The following is a 21,082-nucleotide window of genomic DNA, read 5'->3' as shown; positions in this document are numbered from 1 at the left end:
AAGAGTTAGGTAGTTATTTATCATCTGTGCCTTTCCAATGTTCATCCTAATATATTATACTACTTCTTAAGCATAGATGTTAAATGTCATCCTATTGCTTGGTAACAATCCAGGTAACAAACTGTAGACCTGAGTAATTTTGAAAAGCAAATGAGTCCTGAGCATGCTCTCCAGAAACTACTGGAGTAATATGCAAAATTAGTCTTCATCAATCCATCACCAACAGACTTAATATAAACTTCAAGACAATCAGAGCTTCTTCCAACTCTGTAATTTTAGACCACCGCCTTCACTTTTCTCATCTTCTTTTCAAACAATGAAACAGAGAACTTTTTAACCAATTTTTCACTTAACATGTTTGACATTTTTTTCCTAATGAGTGGTTTAGAAGTTAGTTGTGTAGTCACTAATAACTAACACTTTAATATATGCTGTCACATGCTGGTGTCATACATTATCAGTACTTCAGAGAAGTGTAGGACTAAAGAAATAATTAGGTCCAATTGTAACCTTTTGTACACCAGCTTTATTGTAACCTCAACAAGGAATTCATACCAATTAAAACTAAATGTTCAAAGTGCAAGCATCTAACCATTTTGATAATGTACAAGAAATGGCAAAACATGTCCGATTTCCCACTCCAACCTCTGCAAGATAAAACAGCTTATCAGTGATAAGTCAGAACCTCTAAACCAGTGGTGATCAACCTTTTAGTTCTGCCGGCCAGATTAAGTAGTGTAGGGCTGGTCTGCAGGGCAGATCCCTTGTGGAGTCAGCACATGGATCAGGCCCTGCGCCATCTAGCCTAGTGTGTAGGATCTAGCATCCGGTTTAGCTAACCAGCCTGTCAGATTTCCCACAAGCCTGGAAATTTAGCAGCAGGGGACTGGAAATTAATGCTGCAAACACTCCCCCACCACCAAGTTTTCAGACCTGTGGGGAGCCTGGTGGGCCAGATGACAACTCCATGGGTCAGATCCAGCTTGCGGACTAGGGGTTGACACCTTTGCTCTAAATGGTGCCAATGAATTTTCATGTAGCAAGAAACAAACAAGGAACTCTTATGGGATGTGCGAAGCGGGCTGTATTCAATTCAGATTCGGCCTGATTCGGGGGACAGAGATTTGATTTGTTGATTAGGGTCACTGTCCTGATTCGATCTGGCTGAATCCGAATCTGAAGATTCAATGCTGATTTGGAGAATCAGAGATTTGGCCACAGACAGCTTTAAAATGTTTTTTCTACATACCTCAAGGTAACAAGCGTGGCTTGTGAACACTGAGATGGTGGGGCGGATGGAGTGTCGCACAGAAGTGTGTGGTGGAACCCTCTCCCCCCTCCCCACCCCCACACTGGCTCAGCAATCGGCCACAGGGGAATGACCCTGGGTACCCCCCAGACCCAGGAGGCACCAGTCGCCGAGCCAGGAGGTAGGGAGAGAGTCCCTCGCACACTCCGCAGTGGACCCGGAAGTGAACCAGAAGTGCTTCTGGTCCACTTCTGGGTCCACCACCAAGCACACTGGCGACCTCCCCGTACTCCCGTGGAGCACTCCATCTGCCCCACCATCTCAGAGTTCACAACTACCTGGCACCTCAAGGTACATAGAAAAAATATTTAAAGCTGTATGTCCAAATCATCGAATCTCTCTAAATTGATTCAGAGGGTTCCAATTCAATTCAGAGGGATCAAAGGGTCTCCTGATTTGATCTAGATTTGGAGATTCAGCTGCCGAATCGGGCTGAATCTCCAGCGAATCGAATCAGCGATCTCCACTGAATCGAATCAGCGACCGAAGCTTCGCACATCCTTAATCTCTTATATGTAAAGTTATGCAACTACTGACCCGCAGGCCTAAGTACCAACTTGATTAGACTGGATGTTGTCTGATCCATACTAGCATGTCTCTCAGTGACAGGAACTTAAGTGACTGCGCTTAACACTTCTAAGTCAGCTCTTCACAATGCCTCAGATTAAACTGGAAGCAAGAAATAAGGACTCTGGAAATCAGGAACAGTGGAAATCACTGCAAATGCCTACAGACCTACAGGGTAATCATTAATTGGTCCTTATTTAGTGTAATGTCAGTACCACATAACACTAAACAGAGTACAGCCAGCAGGCTTAGTCAAAGTATATCTGTTCAACGCCAATCAATTACTTCTTGTAAAAGCTTTTTGTAGCATCGCTTCTTCTTTCATCTTAAAATAAGCCCTTAAAAGTAAGGCCTTATTTTAGGGAGTTAAGAGAGTTTGTCATGATGAGAAGCTTTAACCCTTGTCTTACCTGCCCATTGCTCCCATCTCCCCGATGCATTTCTATGCCTCTAGTCATCCCTTCTCTCATTTCTGTTTTGTTCGGTCTTCTCAGCCTCCTTCCCCATTCATATCAACTCATGGTAAAATAAAGATAAAGATAAATAGAAACGAATGGTAAAGATTACAGAAAGATAATCGTGGGGGGAGAATTCCCATTATACAACTGAACAGTGTCCCAGGATGTTAAAGAGACTGTAAAGTTCTCCTGAGAAGATATATATAGGGCTTGTTTCTCAGTGGCACCATCTCTGTTTTACACACAACTCCAAGCAATGAAGTAATTCCACATGTCCCTCTGTCTTCACACATGTATTAGAATGTACCCAGAGTTATAAAAAGGGTACCAGAAAGAGACTGGTATGTGGTGGTACTTAAAACATGTAAAAGCAACAGTTTTTCCAGTTATATGTACTGACGTGGTCCTAGTTCCATGAATATGCCATGAGTGACTCTGGTGATCCAAAACCTTGCACAATTTATCAAATGTTTGACTCTAAAGTACTGAGCTCTTGCTTAGGCACACATTCAAGTCTTTAGCTTTGGTGGTATATGAAAGTGATACTGTTAGTCACATCAGTGTTTTGTTTTGTGACATTTGAAATGAGTTTCAGTAATAAAACTGGGGTTTACTGCTGTAGTCAGACAACCAGTCATAGGTATTGTCAGAATTAGCCAGTGTGTTATGCAATCATGTTATTATGCTTTATTCTCCATTTTCATGTATGCATTATGGTTGTATGGGATGGTTTGGATAGGGATGATCCTGCCTCAGGCAGGGGGCTGGACTAGATGACCTCTGGAGGTCCCTTCCAGCCCTACTTCTCTATGATTCTTATCTCAAGTAACTAGGACTGCCTTTATTTTTTAAGTCTTTCACTAGGTGGTTGCTTAAGGTATTTTAGTGTGCACACTATGTACGCAGTCAGTCATTTCTCTATACATATTCATGTGCTTCTCCAAATTAAATGCACCATAAATTTTTAAACTACCATTAGACAGTACACATTGAGCCCAATCTCAGCCACTATAAATCAACATAGTTCCACTAAAGGCAACAGCACTTGCACCAGTTTGCAAGTACTTGCACCATATGAGCACCTGGCTACTGGGTAATGAAGTATTTTATGAAGTTTCTTTTTTAAAAAGGTAGATATTAGAAGTTAATATTTTTCTAAATATGGGAAGAAGAGAAATTCTCTTTTTATGAGTGAAGCATTACTTCATAACAGAAGGAAGGATGGAGATTTCACAGTTGTGCAACAGAAGCTATATTATACTGTGTAATCATTTGTTTTTTCCACTGAGATTGTTACAAGAACAAATTCCTTTTAACTGTGTTCTGTTTCACTGTAGAGCTACTACGGGTTTTTACTGATTGACTTCACTATGTTTTGCCCTTTCATGACAAACCCTCAAACTTCAAAAATTCTAATTTTGCCATTTACTAGGAAATTTAAGAGGTACCATCAACTCAGAAAATTCTGTTAAAAGTCTTAAGATACTGGGTGTTGCTTCTTAAAATCGCAGGCCCTGGGGTTAACCGATTGCTTGAGAATCCTTATATTTTAGCAACAGAATAAGCAATTTCTTGTTCTGTTCCTCTAAAAATATTTCCTATTCTAATATATTTTAGAGCAGCAGTCAGCAAATGTTTAACACTGTGGGCCAGACTGAGCCGCTGTATATAGGGTCAGGGGCAGCCAGCCCAACAGGTGAGCAGGTGGGTGCTAGTACTCAGTTGCTACTGCCATTTTTCCCTGTGTCAGCATAGGGACAGTACATGCCAACATGGGGAAAGTGACTGCAGTTGAAGTCCCTTGCTGCCAAATGCCAGTGAAGCCCCATGTCTGCACACTGAACTGAAAGGCTCTGTGGGACAGATCCACCCTACAGGCCACAGGTTAACAACCGCTGGTTGACAATTAATGATAACTGATATCTACTTGTTAGCTATAGCCTGAGATCTTGCAGTAACCAGAGGAAACGTTACAAGGATACATTGAAAGCATACCTCAAGAAAACATGCTGATACCAAGAGTTGCCACGACCTCAACCAAGCAGCCTGTTTCACAGGAAAGTGTCTTGCACTCAAAGCAGAGAAGAGAGAGTGGAGGAAGGAAAAGAAGAGGAATCCCAGCCTACTCTCCCCTGCAGAAAGGCCAGAAACTTCTGTGGACAAATCTGTGGCTCACAGACTGGACTCTTAAATCACCATTAATAAACCATGATAGAAACTGTCCTTGAATCAAGGGATTATCAACGATGACCTACTTACTGATTCCTAAGGAGTCTCGTTGGAAAAAAACACGCATTTTCTGAGTGCCTAAAATTTCAACTGAAGCCAAAAACCAGCCAAAATCTCAGAAGACTCACTCTTACTCATACTTAATACCATTTTAAGGTACCCCTTCCAATGTGACCAGGAAACGCATCTTTTTTTCTTAGTGGTGTGACTAAGAAGTTTTTGATTTATTTGAAGATACCATTCCTGAGTTCTCTCGCCCCTGACAAATGTGAAGCAAAAAAGTGATGTACCTCTTCTAGTCCCTTATCTACTTTTTACCTACTCATAACTTCAATTGCCTGGTACCCTGGGAATAGGTTTGAAGGATCCAAACTCTTCTGTCTTTCCTATAGATTCATAGATGCCAGGGTCAGAAAGGACCTCATCAGATCACTGAGTCCAACCCTTTGCCCTGGGCAGGAAAGAGTAGATGACCCCAGCCAGATGCCTATCCAGCCTTCTCTTAAAGACCCCCAAGGTAGGGGAGAGCACCACCTCCCTTAGAAGCCCATGTTCCACTTCAGCTCTTTCCAAGCTTCCAGTGTGTCATTCAGTGCAAGCCATGGATCCAAAAATGTTCGGGGAAGATCCCCAAGGTGAGACTAGGTCCTCAGTGGTGCCAGTCTTTGCCTTACTCCTACCTCCCCACAGCCATGCAGCCTCATGGAAACAATCTGGAAGAGTCAGCCAGAGACAGAAGCTAGCAAAAGAGCTGTATATAGAACTTATGCAGAATCCTCCAAACACTCATGAGTACCAGTCTTTTCTACAGTTTTGACTGGACATTATCTCCGCTACCAAATGCTGATCAGCTGTTTGCTCTGCCTCCATTACCTCATTCTCACTTATCATTTGTTCTCTTCCTTCTTCTACCCCCTCTCTCCCCTACCTAATTTCACTCACCCCTTTTATTCCCTCTTCCCTTCTCTTGCCACCTTATTTAGCTAATCCCTGTCACAGCAAGCTTCACCCAACGAACAAAAATCTGCCACCTGCAAAATGTTTGGCTTGTATATCTCATCCCCTTTCTCCACCTGGGATCTGTTTTCTCCGATTACCCCATTAGCTCTTTGTGGCAGAGACTCTCTGCTACTGGGAGCATCTACACATGTGCTTTAATGTGCATTAGCCTATTTTAATGCAAATTAAAGCATCACCAAAAAAAAGTGCATTTTCGCTAGTGTGTATTAAAATAGGCTAATACACCTTTTTCTAGTACTTCAAAATGGACATACTAAATTTAATGTGCCTTAGCAAAAGTACATTAATTAATGTGTAGATGGGTCCACTGTGTTTATAACGGTGCCCAACAGAATGCAGCCCCAAGCCCAGCTGGCTCTTGCCCATTACTATAACAAACAGAAAACAAACACCAACAGCAAAATGATAACAAGTCCGCCTCTTACGTTTTTAAGAGAAAGCCGGAAGCAGCTTAGAAAAGAACAATGTAAGAGACAGAAAAGAAAGTGGGGAAAAAGGCAAATGGAGAAAAAATTCTTTCACTATGGCACAATGCTCTCTCCTTTTGATTCCTCATTTCTTTGATAAAACCAAGTTACAATAACAATCCCCCCATTTTCCTCTCCCATGTATAATAAACTGATGTCTGTTTGTGTTCTTTGCTTGCTTAATATTTTTTTTTTTACTGCTCCCTTCAGCGACAGAGAGAGAATGTATTGGGGGTAGGAAGGATATCAAATTTCCTTCACTCATCTAAATCCTGAACTGCAGATATCCTAAGATATGTTCTTCAGCTGCTTGCTTGTTGAACCCAAAATATTAAAACTACTTTCATTTGTTTCCCCCATTTTCCCCACCTGATGCAGATGGCAGTCCTGTCCTCACAATCTCTGCTTCCTTCTAGGCTTCCAGAACAGTTTAAGCTATGTCTATAATGCATAAACTGATGCCTTAGCACTTTCCAAGTGAAAAGTACACCATGATACCAATTTTGTATATGCAAGGCATTGTGGGTAATTGCAGTAATTAAGCTAAAAAAGACACACTAAGAAAAAATAAATACCAGTTGCCTACAGACAGAGATTTAGAGTTCTGGCTACATCACACCATGTTATTTGGAAAGAAAAGTCTTTAAATGCTATTTTGTTTTAATAACAAGTTAGCCAGGAGTGAAGTAATCCTGTCCATTTTGGGGTTCCACAACTAAAATGCTGACAACATGGGGATTAAATTAGGTCCTCTGCTTTCAACTTACCATTAAAAGCACTATTTGGCTTCCCACAAATACATTTTCTAGGGAGAAGCAAATGAGATTAAAAGTTAAAAATATTTTCTCCCACCCCACACCAACTAACAATTTTATTTCCAACCAGAATTAATAAATATGCCAGGTGAGCGCTAAGCATAGCCGTTTGCATCTGGTGCAAAAAAAGGAATAAAATAAGAGATGCTGGGGCCACCTTATTGCTGATGGCATACATGGCACCAATAAACACAAATAAATTACAGCCAGGGCAGGTACCCTCAGACCTATCAGTAGAGCAGATCCTTCCTAATACAAAAAAAAAATTCTTGGGCCACCACTTCCTCAACTGCCCATCTCATGGACTTCCTCACTTTCACTCGCACAGTGTTCTGCAACTGCAGTGATTACATACATGGAAACAGAGATCCTAGGAAAGTGTTTAAAGTGCTTTTAGTTACCCTTTAAAATGATTAACAGCAAGATATACAGTGGGGAGCCAATACTATGAAAGCAGACAACTCTCAACAAATCCCAGCCAGCATGCTACAGTACCTTTGGGTGCCTTGAGATCCTTTCAAGGGTGCCATGGGGTGCCAACACAAATGTCAGCACTGCCAGATATACATACAAAATTCACAAAATAAATCCAGAGATTTCAAATAGGAATCCATAGTGTTAAAAACATTCTGACCTGCTGTGGGCTTCCTGAGTTCTTTGCAACAGAAAAATTGCTCTATTTTTTCTATGGTCAAAAAAATTGAAAACTAAGACCTGGAATTTTCTGAGGGGTGTCTTTGGCCTAGTGGGGGGTGCCTTGAATCTAGAAAAGGTTGACCACTGCCATAGACCATCAACAAGTACTCCCCAAACCAGTTTGATGATAGCCAGGACTTGCAAATATAGCCCAAATGACCAGAGGTCATGTTACTCGAGACCTAAGAGAGAAGAGGGTAAGTTACATACACATGAAAGACAGGAATACCTTGTATTTGAGGCACTCAGAGCAATTCCACATTTAGTGTGCATCTTATGCCCTTCCAAGACTCAGTTCTGCCAGGTGTTGAACATTCTGGCTCCTCTTCAGCAAAGCACACGCTTCACTAAATCAACAGAACTATTCACATGTTTAAATATAAGCACGTGCTTAAGTGCTCTGCTGGATCAGGGCCAGAATGCTCAGTAGCTTGCAGGGTCACACTCCTACTGCTCCTCAAGCTTATGTCACATGGTAACTTGCAAAAGTTTGGGGGAAAGGAAGTAAGATTCAAAAATAAAAAATTTATAGAAAAAAGCCAACGTAACTTTAAATAGTCTCCTGAGTAGCACGAGGTAGGCCCAACCACATTACAAGTAAAAACAGCATCAAAGGAACAAGTAAAAACAACAAAAGGAAAACTAAAAATTGAGAACATTGTTTGCTCACTTACATTTACTGAATGATCACTGCACATACTGTTGTAGATCTGCTACCGACTGAAATGGCCACAAGAACCAGTAAGTTTAACCAGAAAAGCTTCAGCAGCAAGGAGCAAACTATATTTTAAAAAGTAATATTTTAATATTTTAAACCTATAACATTCTTAAAGACCATAATAAAGTTTCCAATTTTAATGGGGTTCTCCGATTGTAAATGAAAACAGTTTGGCCTACGCTATAGGCTCCAAGTTTGGGTTCGTAAGAAGGCAAAGAAAGACTCCTGAATTGAAAAAGCAACCTGCAGCCAGCTAAAATACATAGTCAGAGTCTGATGGACAGTAACCCACTCCTTTATCTTCAAATGGGAAACTATATAACAGAAATACCATCTATCTTATCAAAGATATATAAAAGGAAAAATAAATTGCTGCTCTTGGCCTAAAAATATGATTATATATCATTTCCGTTATATTCTTTACAACTGAGAACTTTGACATTTGTGAAAAATATATATTTCATTGATATTGCCAGTAAATATTAGCTTAAATAAACTGCAATGAAAACAAAAGATAATATTTCTCTATGTCATAAAGGAAGGAAGTTCCTTATTAAATACACAAAAATCACTTTAAGTACCTCTTCAAATGTGAACCTGCTGAACACAAAATGAAGCAAGTGGTCAATTAATGCAAATAAATCTATTTTTCAGGATTCACCTTTATTTAACAGGATCACTTCGCTACTTTCTCACTGCTCAATACAGAAGACAATAACCAACTTGTAATTCAAGAGAATGAATTTCCTGGCACTGCTTATTAACAAAGAGTTGTGCCAGTTATTTATTGTAATTATTGAAAAAGAAATTGATTGTGTAGCTTTAAAGTGCTCACCTTTCACTTTGAAATTGATTGTGTAGCTTTAAAGTGCTCACCTTTCCACTGAGGAAGGAACTGGGACAGAGAAAGAGATGCAGTAGTTCCTTGTTAAAAATATAGGCTGCTTACAAACGGGGAGAAAGAAAAAGCACTTTACTTCCAGCTCTGTGTCCTTGCGCTGAGTACAGCATATGACCAGAAGAGGCACTGTGTTAGTTTCACCTGGCTCACCCAACGTCTGTACAGATCACATGCTTTCACTGGGGCTTTTTGCCACATTTATCCAATAGCTGATTGAATCAGCTATTAGATAAAAGCGCTGAAAAGCCCTGCTGAAGCGCCTGATCTATACAGACGCTGGCCCCCCAAGTCAAACGTGCTTCCTCTTCTAGTAAAGATGTTTTTGGTTTTTTCCCCCCACTTCTGTCAGCAGCCAAAGGGCTTAATTTGAAACAAATAATACAGAAGAATAGTTCACAATTTGAACACTGTCTGAAAAAAGTTTTTTTGTGATTTCAGTCTGTCTCCAGACAGAAGATTTTCCATTACTACTATTTCCATAAAGACAGTGTGTACTACACTGGCAAAGCATGCAAGCCTTGTTTTACCCCAGATGAAGCTGCAATTCAGTGAATATTGTTTCAGGTCCACAGAAGTGTTGAATTCGTACCTAACGGATTTACACGAATTCAGCTAGTACACTTTCAAACTTTTTTTCTTTTAATTGCATAAAAGCAACAGTGAATGTGTAAGCCAAATTTTGAGCCTAATAACAAGGTATGTTAGCAAAACATACACCATTTGTCACTAGAGCTTTTTTGTGGTCTGTGGGAAGAGTAAGGAAGCACATAAAAAGCTGGTTTTAGCATTTTGTTAATCTTCCCTTTTAGTGTGCCCCTGATCTGCTCATTTTGGAGCTTTATCCAGCTTCCATTAAAAAAAAAACAAAAAACAAAAAACAAAAAACCAACCTTGGGAGTAGCTCTTTTCCAATAAGCACATTTTAGGAACAAAAGTGTGTGTTTAATATTTGGGGGGGGGGAAATGTTATAAGTATTAATTTTAGAAAGATGCACTGCCAAGTATTTTTGTCGCAAATGTTGGTTCCTTTTAAAACTATCAAAATCTTATGAGTTGCCCAATGACAAAAACTATCCAACATCAAATCATAATTTCAGTCAATAAGAAAAGCTATATTTAGTCAATAAAACATCATCTGGCAACACGTTGTTTTGATGCTGAAGATGTACTAGCAAGCCAAGAAAGCATAGGTGAACCAAAATAGATAAGACACCGCCCATTCTCAGAACTGTGCCGAGGTCTTCATCAATGATACGCCTGAAAACAAATTAAACACTACAAAAACTTAGTTCTTCATGAAAGAGAGAAAAAGAAAGAATAGAGAGAAAAAAAAGAGAAAGAAAAAGAAGAGAAATTTCACTGTTTTGCCAAACAGTAAAGCCACCAGCCTAGAGGAAGCCTAAAGGAAGGAAATGCTAATCTCACATTTTTAAGAAAGCATTATAAAAAACGAGGGTGAACAACAAAAAATTTAAAAATGATACAAAAGTAGTTAATAGTGTTTTTTTAAATATTTACTTTGCTGCTATTTGGGGAATAATTTCTTCCATTTAACTGAAGCTGGACTCAGAGGACCACTTTAATCCAGAGAGATTAATTACAGCCTTGTAGTTACAAACACAAGTTTGGGAAGCAGAGCACCGAAAGGAAAAAAAAAGAAAAAAAGAGGAAGAAATGCCTGTCTCATTGGTAATTAGCAAGTTTATGTGCTTTAAGATTATGCTATGCAAACTGTGATCTAACTACACCTAAATGCTGAATGCAGAAGGCTACACAGGGTATATATAAATCAAGGTAAAACAGGCTGCAGAGATGTCCAGGAAATATACTGCCAACAGAGGTAACCGTGTTGCTAGGGTGACAAAAATGCCTCTCAACTGTCCTTCATTTGAAATCCAAATGTACCTGTATCTTGTGAAGTCTTCCTGTGATCTCACTTTTATTTACATCAGAAATGCTGACTCATGAAGCTGAGATGATAAACAATGTTAATTAGGGTAAAGAACTGATCCACAAGAATTTTAAGCTTTTTATGCTATTTTAGTTGCTTCTTACTTTGACGCTTTACTCCTTTTTTTGTCCCACATTTGGGACCCAGGAGGCTGAGAGGCATTGCAACTAAGAGATCTAAAGAAATGGGAACAAAGGAAGAAAGGGGGGAGGGGGGAAGATGAGAGAACAAGGTTGTGTATGATCTTACCCAATGATGGTTCAGGTAGTCCCTCCTCAGAGCTGTCCTCAGCACCCTCCTCACCCATTCCAGAGGTCACTGAATCTTCTGGGGCTGAAGCTGAACCTGGAGTGCTCGGCCCAGTGACAGATCCAGAGTCCCCCTCCTCACTGCTGGACCCATATCGGTCTGGCTGAGTAGCCATCCCACTCTCACTGCAGCTCCTGCGTTCTTTCCTGTGCACCCGTGAATGGAGCACCATTTGGTGGTAGGTGCGGAAAATCTTGCCACATTCAAAGCACTCGGTGGACTTGTTTTGGGATGCTCTCCTGCTTTGCTTTGAGGAGGGTCTGTAGTCCAGGTCCCCCGGGGAAATGATACAATTTTCACCTGATTGCACACCACTGTTTTTCTCCAAACGTCCACTAGCACAGCTTTTTTTCTTGGGGTTGCTAGATGAGCTAGGTGAATCCTGATCTCGCTTGCGCTTTTCCTGATTAACAAGAATGTATTCTCTTTTATCCTTGTCATAAGTTACATCAGCATCAGCTAGGACTTCATCCCACCCCACATACTTTATGTACTCAGAAGGCTCAGCTACTTTTCCTTTGGTGGCCAAATGCCAAGCCTGGTAGCTATTGACTGGATCCAGCTCAGCTACCCTTTTTCCAAGCTGCGCTCTTGTAACTCTATCTGTTCCTACAGATGGCCTCAGATTCAGGCACTGTAAGAAAAACTGCTTTGTTAGAGATGGATCTAGGTTCCCATCAATTAAACTCTCAGCTTTGTCCTCAATGCTGCTTCTTTGAGCTTTGTAGTGAACAGCATTGTGTGCTTTTAGGCTTTCCATATTTGTAAACAGATTCCCACACTTGGTGCAAACTTCGTACAGAGACAAGCCAGTCACAATAGTTTCCTCCTGAATCACATCATTAATAGTGGCTATAAGCTCCAAATCATTTTTTGGTTTGTTCTTGCTCCCTGTCTTTGGGCCATGAGCTTTCATATGGTTTTTGAGAAACCAGGGTTCTTTAAATCTTCTGCCACAAATATGGCATCCATGATCAAATGAACCCCTATGTTTTTTCATGTGAGCTTTGAGAAACCAGGTTTGACTAAAAGCCTGACCACAGACTTCACAAGGGAACTCACCAGCACTCAGTTCACTCTTGCAGTTCTCAGTGTAAGCTTCCCCATTTGGAACCTGAGCTATAATATGGTCTTTCTCTATGTGGTTTAACAGTGTCTCTTCTCTTAATGTCATGTAGTTACAGAGCCTACATTTGAACGGCTTATGGACTTGGTGTATGTGCTGTTCAAGATCTTTCTTTCTCTCAAACTTGTTTTTGCAGAAGGTGCACTGGTAAATAGGTAGTTTACCATCTTCTGCTGGTGTTGAATCTGCCACCTCCTTCTTACTGCTTCTCAACAAGATCTTGCCATTGTCTGTCTGGGTTGCACCATTCACAATCTTGTTGCAAGCAGATGTACTTTTGGTGGGGCTGGTGCACCCATCAAGGCCTTCTGAGACTCCCATCTCTCCGAGCTGGGCCTCTCCCATCTCTACCTCATGCCCCTGACTTAAAGTGCCTGTTCTGTGACTCCGAATGTGTATCTTCAAGTTGCCCTTTTGGGAGGCTCTGTGGTCACAGTAAGGACATTTATAGGGCTTCTCTCCTGTGTGCTTCCTCATATGTTGGGACAGGGAGCTTTGAAAAGGAAAGCTTTTGCCACAGATGCAGCAGCTGTGGCACATGGCCTTGTCTCCATCAACATCACTCTTGTTCATCTTGCCAGGACTGGAGGATCTTCGTAACTCCATTTCTGCTTCTCTGTTGCAGTCCATCTGTACTACTGCCACAACATCAGTCAGATAGGGCAGAAGGACCAAAACTTGTCCAACAGCAGATAGCCGTACAGTGTTTTCAATCATACAGTTCTGCCAAGTGAGTTTTCTCTCTTCATTTTCAGTTGAAAGGTCCTCCTTCTGATGCCTCAAAAAAGACTGAGTTGTCAATGGATACGTGTGCGTTTCATAAGCAGACAACACTGAGCACCTAAAATGAAAACAAAGCCCCCAAAAAATTTAATAAATTGTTTGAGTATATTCTTAAAATATGTTTAGGACTATTTCTACTTTCCCTTGGTCCATTTGTGTAACTAACCCCAATTTCAAATGCATATTATACTTTAGATTTATTTTAATTCAATTTAAAAAGAGCAGTACCTTCCATTCATACTCTGAAACATTCATTACTTCAATTACACAATGAGCAGTTAAGGCATCAATAATAAAAAGAACTTTTGGTAAAAAGAATGATGTCTACCCAAGGAGAAAAGCTTTACGGAAGAAATCTTATAAAGACAAACTTAAAATAAAATTTTTTTTTTAGTTAAAATCAAGCTAAAGTATCTATATACATCGAGAGAGAGAGAGAGACACACACACACGTGTCACTTTAAATTAGACCATTTCTTGAAATGGTTGTTACATTTTAGGTCTACGTCTTTATAACTTCATGTAAGGTATTTTCCTGGCCAGAGATAAAGGCTCTTCCTGAAGACATTCTTTCTAAAATACCGAATTCCTCTTAAAATTGAATTCGTTTTTGTCTCAGGCAGTTCTGTTATGTTTGATGTGGCTTGTATTCCATGGAAAAGGCAAGAAAACTATAGTACACTTCACATACTCATTAAAGAAGATAACAATAATATGGAGACTAATGAAGTGTTCAGTATATCTTAAGATGGTTTCCCAATGGACAATCAAATGGGGAAGAAAAAATGAAAATAAAAAAAGGTAATTCGAGATGCAGTCCCCAATTCAGCACAGCAAATAAACACATGCTTAGATAATCGCTGATGGTTATAATTTCATAGTTGGTAGGGTCGGAAGGGACCTGAGCAGATCATCAAGTCTGACCCCCTGCCATGGCAGGAAAGAGCACTGGGGTCAAATGACCCCAGCGAGGTGTTCGGTCAGCTTCTTTTTAAAGACCCCCAGGGTAGGAGCCAGCACCACTTCTCTTGGAAGTTGGTTCCAGATCCTAGACGCCCTGACAGTGAAGTAGCGCCTCCTGATCCCTAGCCTAAATCTACCCTCTGCCAGCTTGTAACCGTTATTTCTTGTCACTCCTGGTAGTGCTCGGGAGAACAGGGACTCCCCCAATGCCTACTGGTCCCCCCTGACCAGTTTGTAAACGGCCACTAGATCCCCTCCTCTTAAGGCCTGTCCTGCTGGCTCCTGATCATGTGGGTGGCCCTCTTCTGGACCCTCTCCATGTTGTCCACATCCCTCCTAAAGTGCAGCGCCCAGAACTGGACGCAGTACTCCAACTGAGGCCTAACCAGTGTCACATAGAGGGGGAGGATCACCTCCTTGGACCTGCTTGAGATGCATCTGTGGATGCATGAAAGGTACAGTTGGCCTACTTGACCACGTCCCCACACTGTCGGCCCATGTTCATTTCGGCATCAATAATGACTCCAAGATCCTTTTCTTCCTCTGCAGAAGGGAGTTCCCCAGCCTGTAGGTATGCTGCTGGTTCTTCCTCCCCAGGTGCAGCACCTTGCACTTGTCAGTGTTCAAACCCATCCTGTTCTCATCCGCCCACCCCTGTAACCTGTCTAGGTCTGATTGCAGCCTATTCCTCCCTTCTAGCATGCCCACTTCTCCCCACATCTTACTGTTATCTGTGAATTTGAACAGGGTGCTTTTTACCCCCTCATCCAAGTCACTGATGAAGATGTTGAACAGTGCAGGCCCGAGGACCGAGCCCTGGGGAACCTCACTGCCCACATCACCTCCAGGTCAACAATGACCCATCCACCACCACTCTGGGTGCAGCCCTCAAGCCAACTAGTGATTCATTTGACTGTGTAGGTGTCGATGCCACAGTCCCTTAGTTTTTTAATGAGAATGGGGTGAGAGACAGTGTCGAAGGCCTTCTTAAAGTCCAGAAAGACTACATCCACTGCTACACCTGCTTCTAAGGATTTTGTGACCTGGTCACATAGACCATTATTATGCCAATGGGGCTTATATGGGAGTATGTGCTTAGTCATAAATGGTACTTTGGTCAATGATGAACAAAATTGTATAAAGCAAGGCACAACAGCATGTTTAATAATAAGCACTTTTAAACACTAAATCAAGGGGAAGGAACACCAAGAATGGGTACCAGAGCATGGCACACGAAGGCATTTTGCTTGGCACTCACACCTCGGAAAAGCGATCGTGGCTGCACTGCTACAACAAAGATTGGCTCCCCTGTGGCTTCCTCACCATCTGCCCCAGCACTCCAACATCTTACAAAGCAAGGTTAGGGTGTTTTTGGCACTCTGTCCAAAAATGTTGCCGACCCTTGCACTAGATCCATTATTTGGATCAGCACCCCAATATGAATTTTAAAATAAACTCTTGACACACTGCACACAAATGAGAGAAACATTCTTCGTTAAAATATTAATATAATGTAATATATTATATTTACTCAAATACAGAATGATGATGAATATAAGATCAACCCCCAAATAATTAGATCCTTTATATGAAAAACACTGTTAGAATTTTCCAGGTATAGAATCTAAGTATTGGATGTTTGCCTTAAATTTGTCCCCCTCCCACTGCTATACCAGGAGAATTATATGTGGGGTGGGGGGAATCAGGTGTCCCCCTTGCCCTTTGTGCCTCCAACTTCTTCCCCTTCCCCCTTACTGTCAAACCCTGCTCTCCCTGAGCACATGGAAGTGAGAAGCAAACTTGAAAACACTGATTTTGTAATAAACAGTCTGTATAGGTACCCATAGACTTAGCTCATCCTGAATTGATACATTTTACCTTTCTTGAAACTGCTGCAAGTTTTAACACAGGTACTCCATAAACATTTCCAAGCACAGCTTTTGTACCTACTTATCCATAGAAGTCTACTCAAGTGAAGGAAGTGGCCAGCCAATTTCATGGGGAGATCACAGGACTGGCCACCATTTTTGCAGGCTGATTGGAGGAAGTTTTCCCCATGCCTCTGATTGGTTACAGGGCCCCAATAACCTTGTCCCTCACTGCTCGTTGATTACAAGGGCTGTCTGTCATGCAGTCACATCCTTCACAGGCCGCCCTCATCCAATCACCAGAGAGGGGTGGGGGCAGTAGCCATCTTGTGCTCCCCTTCATACTAGCAGCACCTCCCTCCCCAGTGGGATGCATGGCCATGCTACAGCACCATGAGGATTGCTGGTTCCCTCTGTGGAGCCAGCATTTTATTTTCAGTAAGTTATGCCGGGGGGGGGTCCTTTTTTTTTTTTTTTCAGATTTCACAGGCATTCTCCAATTTCGCAAGCAATGCCAGATTTTGCTATTTCTGTACAATCGCAATTTTGGTAGGTCCCTATTTACACATAGTACAAACTGTGCATGATATTAGTCAAGAGTCAAAAGGCTCATGATTTATCATATAGCTCACTGGGCTGGGCACCAGCAGTCAACAATAATTCATAAGCAGATGAGGTGAAGGGCAACCTGATCCAACTCCACCTCTTCAAGCGCGGGGCCACTCTAATCATGTGAGAGAGGGATTCTGAGTAGACTGTTGGGGCCCCATTTGGTTATGTTTGCCAGACATTTAAGGCTGGTGAAGAAACGGGAATAATTGAAAATGGCAAAGAAAGATGCAGCTCCCTGTGGAAACAAAGAGGAAATCAAAATGTATGCAATATAGTGGCTCACCATGAATTCCAAAAGAGACAGTGTTGAAGGGGACAGAGCGCAATGGGCTCTAACATGCATCTTATTCAGATGGGTTGCACTATCCCATCTTCGTGCTAGACTCTCATCATCAGCATGATTGCCCAATACAGGCCATGTGTTTTAGAGTCATAGCCAGTGTTTGCTGCATTTAATCAACTTCATAGTTGGTTTCCATTACTGAGCATATGCTGCTTTTGGCAGCAGTATAATGATAGACACGGTATTTAATGAGGTTTCCTAATACATAAATATAAGATGAGGGGCTTTTTCTCCCTTGCTGATGAAGGGGAAAACTTCATCTTATATTTGAGATTATATCAACGAAAATTGCATTTTCTCCATTTTACAGCTATTTAATAAGGTAGATATTAACAAGGCATTAGTTACACCAGGGGTAAGCAACCCCAGCATGTCTACCAGAGTGTCTCACATGAAAGCATTTTGCTTGGCATTTGCACCTTGGGGTGCACTGCTACAAAAAATACCCAGGGCTGCACTGCTACAAAAAGGATCAGGCCCCTCACAGCTCCCCTGCCATCTGCCCCTGGCACACCAACATCTTACAAGTCGAGGTTGCAGGTGTTTTTGGCATTCTGCTCAAAAATATTGCCGACCCCTGGTCTACACTATTACTTTAGTATTAAGAGAAGAAACATCCATTTCTTAGGATATAAACAAATATAAAAAGCAAGAGCAAAATCAAAACCACATATAAAGGCTTCTGCTACTAAAGACTCCTGACCCAAAAATAAGAAAAAGAAATTTAAAGCTGCAAAGTCATTTTGTTTACCTCAGATTATATCCAACAGGGAAGTGAATAAAAGTAGTCTGACCACAGATAACTTCATAAGCTCAACACAACACAGGATAAAACACAGTTATAGTACTGATCTCAGATACTCATCTAGATGTGTATGTAACAACACTAACTGGTTTTAAACTAATCTAAGCCTTTAATTTTCTAAGAAACAATTCAGTTTTGCTCTTCTACCTAATTAATTATGGTAGCTTGCCGTTTAGCATTTTAAGAGGTAAGCATCACATTATCTACCATGTCCTCAAGGAGCGATGCAACTACAAACATCTCCAAAAGGTACATCTCAAATTCAACAATGGAAGCTTTTTCTGTTATGCATTTGTTTTTCAAATAGAAAAATGTGCTTTATGAAGTTTACAATTTGGAACTAAGATACTAACTACCTTGTATTGAGAAAATTGTATCCTAGTAACAGCTCAGATGTCCATATAAGCACCAAAGCTATAAAAAGAGTATCTGAACACCTGATCCCCCAAATTAATAGCTTAGGACTGAGTTAAAGGAAGCCCCTAAAGGCATGTTCGATTAAATTATGGCAGTTGTCTAGAAAAATAGGAAGATACAACAAAAGTATAGGTTTCCCTCGATTTATGTGAGTTCTTTATATGCGAATTTGCTCTTATGCAATGAGCATATTTAGACCCACAATTCATTATATGTGAGGTAAATTCAGTATCATATGTTCAGCACAGACACCCCCATGCTTAAGCAGGTAAGTCTGGGGGGGGGGAGGGGAAAGGACTGTGGCCCCACTCACCCCAGCCCCAGCTGCAGTGGCCCCAGGAGCAGCCAGCACCAGCTGCCTCCCGCCACTGGGCTACACCATGCTCCGCCTGTCCCTCCACACCTGGGCCTTGCTTATCCCCACTCACCACTGCTTCTGAGCTGTGCTGTGTCCTGGTGCAGGCAGCTGGTGTCGGCTGCTCCCAGGGCCACTCCAGCATGGGCTGGGGTGAGTGCCATGCCCCATGCCACCCAGGGCCCCATTTGTCCACACTCACCCAGCGCGTGCTGGAGCGGCCCCAGGAGCAGCTGACACCAGCTTCCTGCACCAGGGCACGATGCAGCCCAGGAGCAGAGGTGAATGGGGACAAGTGGAGCCCAGGTGCAAAGGGACAGGTGAAGTATGGTGCAGCCCAGTGACTGCAGGCAGCTGGCACTGGCCACTCCCAGGGCTGCTGCAGCTGGGGCTGGGGTGAGTGCTGTTCTGTTTTGCTGCCTTTTGCAGCCCCAGGAGCTGCACCCCTCCCCACGCCCCTTCCCTACTTCCAGCCTCACTCCCTCCCTCACCACCATGAGAACCTATCCCTATTTGTTACATTGTAAAGTGGGCTCGCTTTACATGAATTCAATTTATGCGCCATTCTCTGGGAACACATATACAGCATAAAATCGAGGGAAACCTGTACAACAAACAAGCCAAAAACAAGAAAGCAAACAAACACCAAACCTCATACTAAAGACCAATGAATGGAAAAATTCAAATAAAGGAAAACCTAATTTGAACCATAAACAAGTTTTATCTAAGCTTCAGACTCATTGCTCTAATTTTTTATTATTATTATTATTATTTTGCCAGGCCTGGAAGTATCATTAAAATTGGGTCTAATCAAATAGTGGGGACATAGTTTTTCACGAAATATTCAGCCCAAGTTTTATTGAATTATATTAAATTCTATGAAAGTTTCATATAAGCAGGTTTTTCAAGTATTTTGGTATGATAAGATGCATATAGGTGTAATTTTCAACAGCTTAGGTTTAACTCCCACTGAAATCAATAAAAATTAGGACACTTTAGCTTATCCAGGTACTTCCAAAATCCTAAGACATCTATATTTATTTTTTGACTTCCAAATACCTCTGAAAAAAGTTTGGGGTGGACAACCCCATGTTATAGTATAATTTCTGCTGTCTGTGAGGAAGTTCAAGACATGTTTAATGGCCAAACTTCATCATGCAAGCAAAACCCAAGTAAAAGGGCGACAAAAAAACCCACTGAAGTTGGAAAAGAAAGAATCCTTCTTCAACTTGCATGCAAGTAGTTCCACTCTCAAAAGGTCACAGTTTCCCACTGCTTCACCTAAGCTTGATATATTCTAAGTCTTTATAGCATTTCCATTTGTAACAATTTAAAAAAAAAAAAAAGAGAGATACCAAAAGAAAATTTCCTAAGAGGTATCTATCTCCTGTACAACATTTCCAATTTTTCCTGGACAAATTTCTTTTGGAAAATGCAGATGAAAGAAAATCAAAATATTTCATAAAAATGTACCAATTTCATTCAAATTTTCAACAGGAAACTATGCAAAACAATATCACCCGTATCATTTTGACTTATGTTCAATATTATAATATAAAAGTTTAAATATTCAAATATCATTAGAAATATTAGCTAATATGTGTTTTGGAAAAAATTCTGAGATACACTGAAACAAAAAGTCTGGGACAGGGAAACATTGGAATCTCAGTATTTCCCATAGGATGAGTGTTCTATTTGTCTCCACTAGCTTCACTTTCAATCTCCTTTGTGGCTAGGGCTAAGTACAAAGTCAAAAAGCCTGAGGCTGAATTGATTCACTCACTGCAGGTTAGTCTAAGCTGCAGGGATTGAACTGATAAACAAATCAACACACATTCACTTTTGATTTAGGAAATGCAAGCACATGCCTGCAGTGGCTCAAGCCAGAAGCTGGGGGGCACTAGAGCACACCTGCCAGCCACTGCCAAAGGGGAAGGAAGAAAAAAAGCCCTGCTGGAACAGACAAGTTGTGGCCAGGCCCCAGCCTGTGTTCTGCCTGGGTGGGGGTGTAGTGCCACTGAATTCATAAAAGCTTTAGCAAGAATATTTTCTTTCTCTGAAAAACTATAAACTGAAGAACTATAAACGCAGCCTAGCCTGTGTGTTCACTTCTTCCTGCTGCCTCCAAGGTCTCTGAAATTTGCAGTCCACAATCACAACAGCAGGACTCTTAGGGTTGCTCGTCACTTCCTCTTCCTGCTTCTAGATGTCTCTGGGATTTGCAGTCCACAGTTGCAGCCAGCACTAAATTTTAGCAGGGCAGGCCAGCTCTGTACTCAGGGGAAGGTGAGTTTAACCCTGATCCTTGACCCCAGATCTCAGCTGGAGTTTTGTTTTTTGTTTTTTTAAAGGGAGCAGTGCTTAAAATCA

The 21,082-nt window shown here is 41.4% G+C and overlaps 1 protein-coding gene across 1 annotated transcript in view; it reads right to left on the bottom strand.

The window, feature by feature from the left end:
- Window positions 1-21,082, bottom strand: part of ZNF516 (zinc finger protein 516) — a 165,773-nt gene that overhangs the window by 85,845 nt on the left and 58,846 nt on the right. Inside the window, 1 exon segment of the mRNA XM_025192511.1 lies at window positions 11,381-13,407. Coding sequence (XP_025048296.1) covers window positions 11,381-13,283 — 1,903 coding nt within the window. The 5' untranslated portion in view covers window positions 13,284-13,407.

Source organism: Alligator sinensis, unplaced genomic scaffold (genome assembly GCF_000455745.1).
Source record: "Alligator sinensis unplaced genomic scaffold, ASM45574v1 scaffold411_1, whole genome shotgun sequence".
NCBI lineage: Eukaryota > Metazoa > Chordata > Crocodylia > Alligatoridae > Alligator > Alligator sinensis.
Note: the sequence above shows the minus strand (reverse complement) of the source record. Positions and strands in the feature narration are given on the sequence as shown.